Source organism: Malaya genurostris, chromosome 1 (genome assembly GCF_030247185.1).
Source record: "Malaya genurostris strain Urasoe2022 chromosome 1, Malgen_1.1, whole genome shotgun sequence".
NCBI lineage: Eukaryota > Metazoa > Arthropoda > Insecta > Diptera > Culicidae > Malaya > Malaya genurostris.
In genome coordinates, this window is record NC_080570.1 from 30,271,764 (window position 1) to 30,284,459 (window position 12,696).

The 12,696-nt window shown below is 38.7% G+C and overlaps 2 protein-coding genes across 6 annotated transcripts in view; one reads left to right on the plus strand and one right to left on the minus strand.

Annotated features, from left to right (window-relative positions):
- Positions 1 to 12,696, plus strand: part of LOC131435864 (uncharacterized) — a 388,758-nt gene that overhangs the window by 60,556 nt on the left and 315,506 nt on the right. The gene's annotated exons all lie outside the window — the stretch shown is intronic.
- Positions 1 to 12,696, minus strand: part of LOC131435895 (autophagy-related protein 16-1) — a 347,031-nt gene that overhangs the window by 604 nt on the left and 333,731 nt on the right. The window contains exons 4-6 of the mRNA XM_058604167.1: positions 8,143 to 8,260; positions 308 to 569; positions 89 to 232 (exon numbers count right to left, since the gene is read on the minus strand). Coding sequence (XP_058460150.1) covers positions 89 to 232; positions 308 to 569; positions 8,143 to 8,260 — 524 coding nt within the window. The remainder of the gene's footprint in view (positions 1 to 88; positions 233 to 307; positions 570 to 8,142; positions 8,261 to 12,696) is intronic.

Genomic DNA, 12,696 nt, shown 5'->3' on the forward strand with positions numbered 1-12,696 from the left:
CTTTAAAATCTAATAAGCGTGCGTGCGAAATCATAAGGCAAATAATAAAATACGAGCGCTGTTCCGTCAGTTGCAATAGAATACTCACTTGGGATCCTTGAGCACGGTTTCCACGGGGCCGTTCACGTTCCAGATGAAAACGGAACCATCGGCCGACCCGGCAGCGATTCGTTGACATGTCGGACTGAAAGCCACCCGGGACCAGTCGCAGCCTACTTTGAAATTGTCATGGCTGAAAACGGCAGAAAAACAAAAACACTGTTCGTCATCGTTGTCGCAAATGGATTCCAACCGCATCCTTACTTACCGGAACGTTCGAATGATCTTGTTGTTGCGGAGATCCATCAGATTGATGGTGTCGTCCCGCACGCAACACAGCAAAAACTTTCCGTCCTTGGACAGATCCAGTGAGGTTATCTTGCCCTGCAGTGGAATATCGTTGGCCGCACAGTCCGCCGTCCGGATGTCCCAGAAGCGAATCTTCTTGTCGAAGTGACCGCTGATGATCGAGAAGCTGTCCGTCGTGACCAGATCGTTGCAGCTCGAGCCGGCGAATTTGGTTTCCGTACCTGGAGCAGTAAAAAAGAGTGAAGGGGAAACAAAATACTGATTAGATTAATTTACTTTCGCAAAATGGCCGCAAGTTGATCAAACTTCGATACAAGTTCCATTCATGAGAATCAAGAAAAAATGACTAAATCAAATATGTCTCAATCAAATTGTAACAAATGTGAATTGCCGAGGCGTGCATTCAACCACTATCTTCACCTTAGAACGTCATCATGAACTGCATTATGATCTTTTCCTTATGATTTCCTTTGATCTTTTTCTTATGATTTCCTACCAAAATAGAACAACGTAATTGTTTTGATTGTGGAAAGGCATCAGATGTTTTCGAAGGACACTTTAACACATAAATTTCCTAGGTGATGATCGCGATCTTCAGGCCGCACGAATAATTGACCTGCCGTACAAGATATTTCGTTGATAATTTCGACAATCTAAGGTTTGACAGTTTTGACCATCTTTCCTCTCCCAGTTACCAGCCCAGAAAACTGTCAGCACCTTTTTATTAGTCGTCCAGTTCGTGTTTCAGTTCATTTTTCAGACAACATTTCCAGCTTTCAGTTAGGATTCCATTTGCAGCAGCTTTTTGAGACGCTTTTCTAGCTTCCGATGTAAGCTTGGATCCGGTCTTGCTGGTTGGTTGTGCGGGTCGTTCGGAGTTTCGCGAAACGCGAGCCTAATTTTGACGTATAGTTTCTCTTGCTTCGTTACAACGATTTTAACTTTATGTTTAAAGTTTTTACATTCATACAAATCTGAAAACATTCTGTGTGAAACACGAAATAATCTGCTCTCCTGGCATCTCTGTCCCGAATTTAACAGTTCATAGAAAATAACAAAATACCTATTCATTGACTTTTTAGTTGATTTTAAGTTTTGATTCTAGTTTTTTTATTCGCTTTTTCCATTGTTTTCAAATTATAGAGAGCAAAACCACCGCAACAACGAGAGTTTCATTCGATAAGCTAAAATTGAGTATTACATTTAAATCCTAATAATTTAATTTGAACTCACATTCCAATAAATATTTATTTAAAAAAATGTTACCCCGGTGAACGACCAAAAGGTTAAAGCCGAGGTAAAATAAATGATATTAATAATAATAATAATAAGCTAAAATTGAGTAAAGCGTATTCTATCTGAAATCGAGTCAATACAACTCAACAGTTGAGAAAATATAACTTACAGTTGAATTGATATACCTCTACTTTCAGTATATTTTTACCTTATGGAAACTGCTTAGAGTCACTATACCTAAAATTAAAACGATTATAATTATACTCTCCTATTCAGTGCTTGAGCGGAAAACAAATATAGAGCGGGAAGACTAGTGTTTTTTGTCTGGTGAACAGAAAGAATGTTGGGATATAGGCTACCGGTCGTGAGGCGGCTAGGATTTAGATTCTTGTTCGATGTACGCTTACAAACTCAATTCTGTTGTAGAATTGTGTCTACCACAGCTCATGGTGGCGGAGATGGTAAACTACTGCAATATATGTTTCCACTAACTCATTACCAATGAGTTTATTATTGAAAAAATTAGCTACATTCTCGTTGCAAATGGTACTAAAATCAAATCTTCTAACTGGTCTGCCCACTGGTGCTTGTCGAGCGCAAAACAATGAAATTCCACTACAAAAAAAATCCTGCACACGGTACGGCTTGAATTAATAGTGATGTTAGCCCTTGCAGTCTTCTTTAAATATTTACGCCATCATCCGTTTACAGTTCATAAGGCGGGGAAAATGAGACCAAAAATCCACAAACAGAATGAACATTGATGCAATTTTAATTAGAGAAAAAATTGATAAGTTTTCTGCAAGCGACTTTTGATTTTTAAAAGAACCGATTTGTAGACTTTTCTTTACGTTTCGTCTTAGACTCGTCAGTGCAGAGCAGTTCAAATTGAACTGCTTAGTGCAAACTTAAACAGTTCAATTTGAACCGCTAAGCAGACGTAAAGTGAATGCTACTTGCAAAACACTTTTTCAATTGGCACCGAAGTGCCATGTCTTTTCTGACGTGCCGAACGAAAACGTGGTCATTTAGGGGTAATCCTATGTTTGTGCTTTGGGCACATAACCGTTTTTACTTTTCTTTTACTTTTCTTTACGTCGATTTGTAGAGTTTGTTGGCACACAGCTTGCTCCTGAAATGCATCAGATAAATATTGAAGCATAAAACTAATTTCAATTAGAGATAATATTCAGAAATTCTTTGGGATCGACTTTCGATTCTTGAAAGACCCGATTTGTTGACTATCTCTGGTGGATGACAATGCTGTTACTTGTAACCTGCTTCCAATTTATTTTGTAGAATCGATTGTGCATTTTCGTCTAACGAACAAGAATTTTTAGGTGTAGTCTTTCATTTATATTCCATTTGAACAGCGGAACTGATACGCATTTGACTACATCAAAATGGTTGTCCGAATGGTAGAGAGGCAAGCAATGGTGCTAAGTTTTCCCGTTAATTTCAAGAATTCGAAAAAAAAACTTATTTTTGAATAAGTTTTTTTTTATTTTATACCACTAAAAATTGTATCATAAATTGTAGATCATATTTCCGTTGGTTTGTGAAAAGAATAATGATATGTTTAGTTGAATTCGAGATGTTTGCAATCTACAACTTATCACAATTCAATTTGGAAAATTTTGAAATCAGTTCCATTACAAAGTATGACATATCCATGTCGAAATATTATCAATTTGTAGTGAATATTTGTTAATCATTAACTTTTTAAGCTCCACTTATGCGTTTTCATGGAAACTTTACCGGCCCTGAAAGGGACCATTTAACAATAAATCTTGGACGTAAAGTAATAAACTCGTTTGAGGCGAATCATGCTTTGCTGCTACAAAATTCGTTTACATAGAAACATAGTTTTGGCCCTGAACAGGACAATTCAACAGAATTTTTTGGGTGAAAAACATGGGGTGCATTCCCAACAAATAATCGATTTGTCACAGATACGTCTATTATAAATGGCTAGAAAAACCTTGCCGCACTTGCCTTGAAAGGGTATTTTATTGTTAATATCAATCGTCATAGGTTTTTTGGTAACCAATAAACATAGACAAATCCTACGTTTTAATCGTGCTGAAAACATTCATTTTTGGCTAGCAAGCATCCAAAATGCTACCTACTCTCCGATTTACAGTAGTTAAACTATCAGATTACTGATATAGAGCAAGGAACTTTTCTGTGCCCGTTAAGGGCCATTTTACTGCAAATATTAATGCTTACTGAGGTTGTCTGAGGAGTAACGGGTGCATGCAACATAAAAAAATAATTCACTTGAATAAATTATTTGATATAAATTTTTGTCTTGAATTCTAAAACTTTCAAACACATAAAATTTTCTGAAGGGCACTAAATTTGGACAGACCTAAGCTCGAAGCAAGAATTCAAATATATATTTAGTCTTCGATTCAATCGAAAAAATCTCGAAAATAATTCAATACATTTCAACGTCACATGAATTTGACTTTGAACACATCTTCAGTAAGACAAACCATTTGTTGCTCATAGATGAAGATATTAGCGTTCACTCACGACTGAATGTATTTTTGTATGAAAATTTCTTGAAATCTTCGCAACCTGGAACCAATTATCGGTAGCAAAATGGGAGTCTAAAAAGAAGTGGTAGGAATCGGTTGACGGTTTTCAATTTGATTTTTTCGATAACTTTTTATTGTTAAAAAAAAGGAGACGGGATAAGTCGTGATAGATAAGTCGATGCCGTTCACGTAACCCGCCTGGGTCCAATTCTTATCCCCGAACACCGGTTCTAATCGGAGTACGTGGGGTTTGATAATCGGCTAATACTTTTTCAATGAGAACAGAAACTTTTTCAATGAAAGATCAAAAATCGACTACACCAAAGGTTAAGCAAATTAATAATAGAATATTTAACATGTTCTTCTATCTTCGTATGTCATCGGAAGTCTCCAGATTCAGGATTTTTGCTGAACATTGTTAGTAGACTTTCAAGACCAATCGAAAGTCGTAAATTACTATAATTTCGGTTTACTTTCTATTGTAATGCTTGGTATGCTAACATATTTGGTAAATTTGATCCCTTCAGGAATTTCTAAGAATTTCACAAGCCTTCTATAATCTCACAAAAATAGGAAAATTTTCAGCTTCAGAAGTATTCTGAAATCTTCAAAATAGCAAAAAATTTAGCCGAAACATTTTTCTTTATTTAAAAAAAATACAGAAAATATATAACAATAATAATAGCATGATCCTCCATTTGTTTCTGCTTCGGGAGTCAGAAGTGTCTGAATTATTTCTAAACTCAAAACCATCCTCAGATTGAACCATCTGGAATTTTTTTCCAAGGTCAATCTAAAATAGCAATGGAATACAAATTCTGAGCATTTTACTTTGATTGGGTTCCTGTTCGGAACTGTCAGATACATTTACCATTTTCCTCATGTACTGTGATGACAGCATTTTAATCGCTCTTGAGACTGTTCTAATGCCGATCTCGGTAAAATATATGCGCCTATTCACTGATAGTGCTAATTGGTGCATTAATAATTCCTTAAATTGATCGATTTACGGCATATTAGCTTTCAGATTGCAGTTATACAGCTAGAAGTCTTTTCGTTACACATATAAGGCCATTTTACTGTCTTCATTAGTGCTTACCCAGATAACCAATTAGCACTTGCTAAAGCCGCAGTAAAGTTTTACAATAGATGAGCTTTCAGATTGTAGATATAGAGCCAACACTCGCAAAATACTCGCTCATAAAATCCTATTTTTTTTATTCATCAAAATGATGGTAAAGATGAAACTCATCGCTGTTCTAAACAACCACACTCACCTATACAGAGCACCGCTGACATCAAATTATGATGGTATTGATGGTTCTCAGTTTTGATTTCATAGCATTTAACTCTCATTTCTAGTCTTAAAAAGTGAGTACTGAGTTTGGCATCACCGTACCGAGCTACACCGGTGAGTGTATGCTTAAACCACAGAGCTGCCAACACAATCCAGATTTTCGGTTTTGTTTTTGCTGGAACTCAAAACGAACACGAACATCAATGTACGAAAACAAAAGTCGGACTGTAGCTTGATGTACCGTAGCGATTGAATTTCATGTCTCGAGCTAAACACAACTGGCTACTGAACCGAATGCGTTTTCCAGCATACGAGAACATGGCTTGAGAATTGGATTGCAATGGCATCGATTCGAACGTTGGCCGCCCATGGCAACTCTGGTGGATGGGGAATACAAGCGAGACAGTGTCAAAGGAATCTGATTCAATGTGTTGATGTACAAACGCATCAAATCACAACTCACAAATCGTCTCTCAGTTGGTTCTAATATTTGATGTGCACTCAGCGCTCATCTGCTGATTGCTTGACACTACAAGGTAGAGACGATTTTCTCTCTACACGAATGGTTACCCAGTTACTCAACTCGCTCAGCGATGCTTCTGAAACCGATTTGCAGGTGAGCAGAACTCGGTGATGATGAAGTACGGAGTTGATTGATGGCCAGCCCTGTATAGAGCTATAGGAATTTTTGGAACTCATAAAGCGCTATTTTACTGCAATTATTAGTGCTTACTGGTTTCTTGGGTAATTATCTTTGAAACCTCTCGGAGTTGCAAAATTGTGTATTTAGTTTTAATACTTCGTAATACCAGGAATATTCTGAAATCTTTAAAATTTTGAAATTTTCTGCTATTAATCGAAAAAGTTGCAGACATTCCAACCCAAGTAGCAATCAATCTTTGTCATGGATTCTTTTAACAAATACGACAGTTTCGTATACATACAAGTTCACGGTTTCCATTGAATTTCTGCGTTTCAATGAGTGTGTTCGCTTTTAAGAAAACCACTCATACTAACCAAGATTCTGTATCGAATAAACTTGAACTCTGTGTGGTTCAGAAAAGAAACTCTGTGTGGTTCAGAAAAGTTGCTAACACATCGTTCAAACAGTCCAGGAACTAACCAGAAAACATAATTTCAAGTGCAGGCATATTTTTTATTCATCAACATTATCATCTTCAAATGAAATACAATCGTTCTAGAACTTTAATAATTTTTCAATACCATCCTTATAGAATGATTTATCACTGGTCGAAACATCGGCTTCCTTTGCGGCGATGACTGTCTTATTCAAGCCAAATTTTTTCCCCGGCGTGTCTTTTTCTGATCCGCAAAGGACAAACAATCGCTGGAGGCTAGGTAATTGTGAACAAGGTGGATGAGGAAACAGATCGTAGCCCGATCGTTTAATTTTTTCATTGTTTTCATTGACTTATAGCACGGCTTTCCCAGTCTGAATGCTGGTATGACTCCGGATAAAAATAGTGGATCCATGTTTCGTCCACTGTTTCATACCAACGCATTCCGTTTTATTACGGCAGACTTTTGCTAATTATGAGCGGCCGTGTTCGAGATCCATTTGGAGATGATTTTTTTATGCGCAGATTTTCGTACAAGATCGTAAAAGAACTTCCAGTTCATGTGCTAACGATCTCAGCATATCTAATCTCACGAACTTTGATTTTGCGTTCATACATCACGTTTATCAAAACTTGTTTAATTTTTTTCAGTTGACTGCTTCATTTAGCCACGTTCAAAATCAAAATACCACAAAGCTTCATTTTTAACGGATCCTAGTGGGAAAAACACTTCTAAAGCTATAGCTGGGCTTGCACGCTTTTTTCCTTTAAAAAGTAATGTTTTAGCAACACACGGAATTCGTTATTTCAATTTTTCATAAATGAATTAGTAACGTCACTTATATGTCGATTGCTTCAGTGTTCGTGGTGCTATTGATGTTAAATGTTTTTTGAAGGTCGGTACTTTGAATTGAAAACAAAAATTGGTAGTGATTTCGAAACCAGGTTAAACCTTAGATGCGAAATTTTGTTTTAAAACTTAGTACCGAAAACTCTTTAAACTTCTAATTCACGCGTTTCAGGAAAAGTTTTATAGAATCAATATTTTATTTAAAAAAAAACGACTAGAGTGCAGAGTGATAAATATAGGGATAAATATAATTTCCATTAGAATAGAGAAATACTTCAAAATAGTAGGTCGTTCTCCGCAGTATGAAAAATTAACATGTTTCACCGGCCCTGGATGTTAGTAACAATAACTCAAATTTTTGGTTGCAAACTAGTCACAAATAAGCTAGCATAACATAAATTGTTACTTGGTAAGTACAAAGCTTTCAGCCCAGGTCGTTCCATTCCCACATTTTCACTAATTGTTTGCCTATAACTTCCTGTATCATCATGTTTGTGTGTTGAATAATGTCGGACCTATCGGACCTTATCCGGACTGCATCAGCTAGCCCCGTGAAGGGCGGCCTTCTACCGGCTTCGATATTGTGCTGACATCGACATCGCATTTCCGCATTTCAACAACCGTCCGTTCCGGGACGGACGCTGATTTGAACCGCCCTTTCGAACGAGGTGGGAAATAGATTATTCCAATCGAAAAATCCGCACCGCCGCCGCAGTTCCTGCTTCTCATGACATTACTACTACTACTACTACTACTACTACTATCACTTTCGTTTGCAACCATACTTACACGAGCGATTTTTGAGGTCCCACACTTTGAGCGTACGGTCGTGGCTACCGGTGACTAGACACGAGGTGCCGAGGAATTTCGCTGCCAGTACCTTTCCGCTGTGGCCGGTTAGTGTGTGCTGCAATGAAAAGAGGAAAAAAGAAGAAAAACCTCGTTTTAGTATCCATTTAAAACGAGGAGGGGTGGAAGAGATAATTACAAACTAATCAGATTTCTAAACGAGGCGATTTTTGGTTTCGCCCTTCGGTCCGAGAGACCCGTGAAAAGCGAGAGCGAGACACTTTCAATTTCCGTTTAAGTTTCGGCCGGTCCCAATCAGTTTCGGACTTTAGTCGTGAAGTTTTCCCACCGAATAACGACCCGCTAAATCTGTCCATCTTCACACAATTAGCGGCCGGTTTCGAAGTGCTTTACTTTGGGCTACGCAGGACGCCGCCGGCAAAACACAAAAAAAAACGAGGAAATCAACAACCCTCTGTGTGTGTGAATTAAGCGAGAAAACCCCTGAACCCACGATTGAAATCGACGCCACAGGGGAGCAGGGTTTCACGCGGCGCAAAACTTTTTTTTTGTTTCACTACCTCAACCTTTAGTCGCCGGTTACCTTACCTGGTTCGTAGTTCGAAAGTGAAAATTCCCAGAAATCGAAACTTTGGCGGTTCCACCTCTAGCAGAGTGAAAACCATAATCAACTCACGCTATCTAGTGCCTGTTCCGGAGCCTTCGGTGTGCAATCCGCTGTCAATAGACCGGGCGAAAAGCTGGGTGGGAGTGTGAACAGCTTTTGTTTTTTTGCTCGTTGAGAAATTTGCCATTTTCGATGCCACCACCATTGCGAACCAATTTCGGAACCAATAGATCAATTTGACACCCGAAAGACGCGGCCCCTTTCGTCGCCGTTGCCCTGATCTGCTTTGTGTGAGCGACTGAATGACGCCTGACGCGGTGACCTGACCTCCTGCTCCGAATCGAACATTATCAAATAAACAACCGAAAGCTGTAAGCTTGCTGGCTGTGTTGCCTGCGCACTTGCGCATTGTAATTATTGCAAATTTTTTAAACATTTATGCCACACTGGAAAAGTTTTCCATGCATTTCCATGCGGCATCACACGCGCACTTTGCGGCTGGATTCCATTTCCATTAGCGCCCCCCGGAGATGCGACCGCGTGATGATGCTACGGGAAAAAGTATTTTACGATTTGTTGTTTTTGTTGGTTTGGTTTGCCGTTTTTTTCTTCAAACACCTGCTCGCGGCCAGTCCTCGGCATCGATCGAATGGGGCCAAACTAATTGTTACACAATTCCAGTCTCTAGACCCACCCGAGGGGCGGATTGGGCTTGACGGGCACAATTTGTTCTCATTGCCGCCGTTGAATTAATTGCTAGAAGAGCGTGAAACTTTCTTGGACCCCGTTGCAATCGTCGTAAATCGTCGAGGTGAAGATGATGTTGCGCCACGACTCTAAGGTCTGTGTGTGTGTGTGTGTTTTCACCGCAGCAGAAGAAAACTTCAGACTAACCAGGGTAAACGGGGGAAAAAAAGACGAGTTATTTGCAAGAGCTTCCTAATCGAAGGGAGCGAATATGCGAACGAGTCCCGCTCGCGCACTCGCTAGCCGGTGACGTGCCCTACATAAATCAATGAATTATGATACGAGCTAGACTGGAGGCCTAGCTTCAGCATCAACAGATCAGACTAGCGCGGTAAAGGGTTTCGATTCTTCGTTTGTTTGTTTTTTTTTTTTTCGAACCAGCGAATTATTTTGATTCGCCTGTCAAAATCAGAAACGATCACGAACTTCAGTGTTGAGGGTTTTTGAATTCCACGGAAAGATATTTTACGATTACAATTGACAAGCCATTACCAACGACATTTGCCTATCTGTGCGTACAGTGAACAATGTTCACGCAAATCATTACTTCCACACCAGCTGCGCATTTAGTTTTATGTGTAAAAAGATCTTCAGCTGCTGAAATTAATCTAGAGTTACAGACCTACAGTACCGCAATGAAAAAAAAATCAAACAATAGTTTCGTAATTTTAAAAATGGACAATCAAATTATGTGGAAAGCGCAGTATCAGGCCCCGTGAAGGACCAAAACCTGTGATCTGATTGTCAGATTCGGAATTCACTCCGCTTAGACTGTCTACACAGTTCTGGCGAAAAAAAATTTGGATACCACAGACGCAGGCGATCAGCTTTTGGATGCCGAAGGATGCAAGAAACTTAACTAAAGTTCTGTCCAGGTAAAATCTGGAAAGTGAACTCTTTTACAACGATTTCTGTAGTAAAGATTCCACGATGTTTCGAGCAGTGAGTCAAAAATTATTCCTAATCGAAGCCGAGAGAAGACCCACTTTGATAATCCAATGTGGTTCGCAGTGAAAATCGCACAAATCGAATAATTCGTTTGCGAGCAGCGTATCGTTCTTGTCGAACCAGCACAAGCAACCAAACAGAACGTTGAAGCAAGCCTTCGTCCCCAAACCTCGAGCTCGGAAATTGTACCAGCCGGTTTTGACGAAGTACCAAAGCTGCCTGCTCATCGACGATGAAACACCCATGTCAAACTGGATTTCGGACAGCTTCCCGGTTCTAAAATTCTACTGGCGACGGCACGAGGAGATATTCCTGCGAAGTTTATCAGTTTCATAATAAGTTGACTCATAACGGCACGTTCCCCATATTTTATGGACAAATTCACCAAAAAAAAACTGATGATTTGGCAAGGTATAAGTAGCTGCGGAGCCAAGACCAAACTGTTCGTGACGAATAAGACGACGGACTTGAAGCTGTACAAGGAAGTATGCCTCAAAAACCGCGTACTATTGTTTTTTTATTAAAGCCCATGATGGTCCCGTGAAGTTTTGGGCTGATTTGGCGAGTTACCACTACAGCCGGGAAATCATCCAGATGACCAAAATGTGGAACAAATGTTCCAAGGAAGTTGACTCCGGAGGTGTGCGCCGTTTAGCGGGAGAAATCAAGAACAAAATTCGAATTTTCATTCGAAACGAAGAAAAATGATTTGTTATGATATTTTTTCTTTTGAGTACTGATATATTAATCTTACTTGTACGTCAATTCGATACCAAGATACAGATGATTTTATTATTTCGGATTCTAATGGGTCATCGCTTTTGGTTAGCGACACAAAAAGCTGGCTAGAAACAATCATCGATTATTTGAGCAAACGCAGTATGTTTGTAGGAATCTGAATTTGCTAAAAACACGACGGTCAAAAAGTCCCCGGTCTGACGAAGAAAACATAACTTTTCTTTCTCCATTTTTCGATTTTATTTTTCAATGTATTTTCATTCAACAGCGATACAATTGTTTCAGCGATATTCCAACATCTTTACCAAAACTGAGAACAAAAAATAGTAGATGGGGGCTAAAACTGGCAAATAAGATGGATACATGTAATTTTTGCCTATCTCATATAAAAAGGCTATACTAGAGTGACTGTGAAAATCGACTTTTGAACGGAGGGCCGAATGTCCTATACCATTTGACTGAGCTCAACGAACTGAGCAAATGTCTGTGTGTATGTATGTATGTATGTGTGTATGTGACAAATAATGTCACTCGATTTTCTCAGAGATGGCGTGACCGATTTTCTCAAACATAGATTCAAACGAAAGGTCTTATGGTCCTACAGTTCGCTGTTAAATGTTATCCTTATCCGAATCCCGGTTCCGAAATTACAAGGCAATATGTGCAAATCCATGAAAAAATGCGCACTCAATTTAGATTCGACTTTTGGTTCCAGTATTACAGCGCGATAAATGAAAAATATTCAATTTCATAAGGATTTTTTTCAAAAGTGATGGTGAAACGAGGTGCAAATTTTGATAAATTTTTTTGGTAAATTCATGTGTAGTTGGCAGACTTTGTTAGTTAGTGGATATGTAATTTTACTTTGGAACTACTAGTCCACGGTTTCCGTTTCCGAACGCACCAGTAATAGCGAGTAAAAAACGGCAACTCATTTCGATTTCTCAGCAACGGTTAAACCGATTTTCATAAATCATGATTTAAATTAAAGCTCTCATTGTCTTAAAAGATACTGTGCAATTTCATCCCAATCCAAGATCCGGTTTCGTAATTATATAGTATCAAAACCTTCAAACTGTCATATACAATGATACAAAATCGATACACATCGGTATGTGTTGGTACGGGAGAAGAAAACGCCACCGTCTAGCACACAGCGTGCTTTGTTCAATTTCGTATAGAGTTTCCACATTCAATTCCACAATTAACTTGACATAACTGGTTACCAATTGAAAAAGTGATAAACGGTATAAACGAAGAAAGTTTTTGATTTTGAAAAAAAAAATCTTGGCAGAATCTTCTAGTGATGTTTAGGAAAATATAATTAATATGAGAAAGGCGTCATTTTACACCACTAGGTGAATCGAAAAAGGTTTTTTTTTGTTTCGATTTCCATGTAGACTGCATGAAAGTAGTCTATACCTTTCATGCAGCCCACTAGTGTTTGGTTCCCTATCTCGCACATAGGGTCTGAAAGTGTTTCTGGTTCGAAG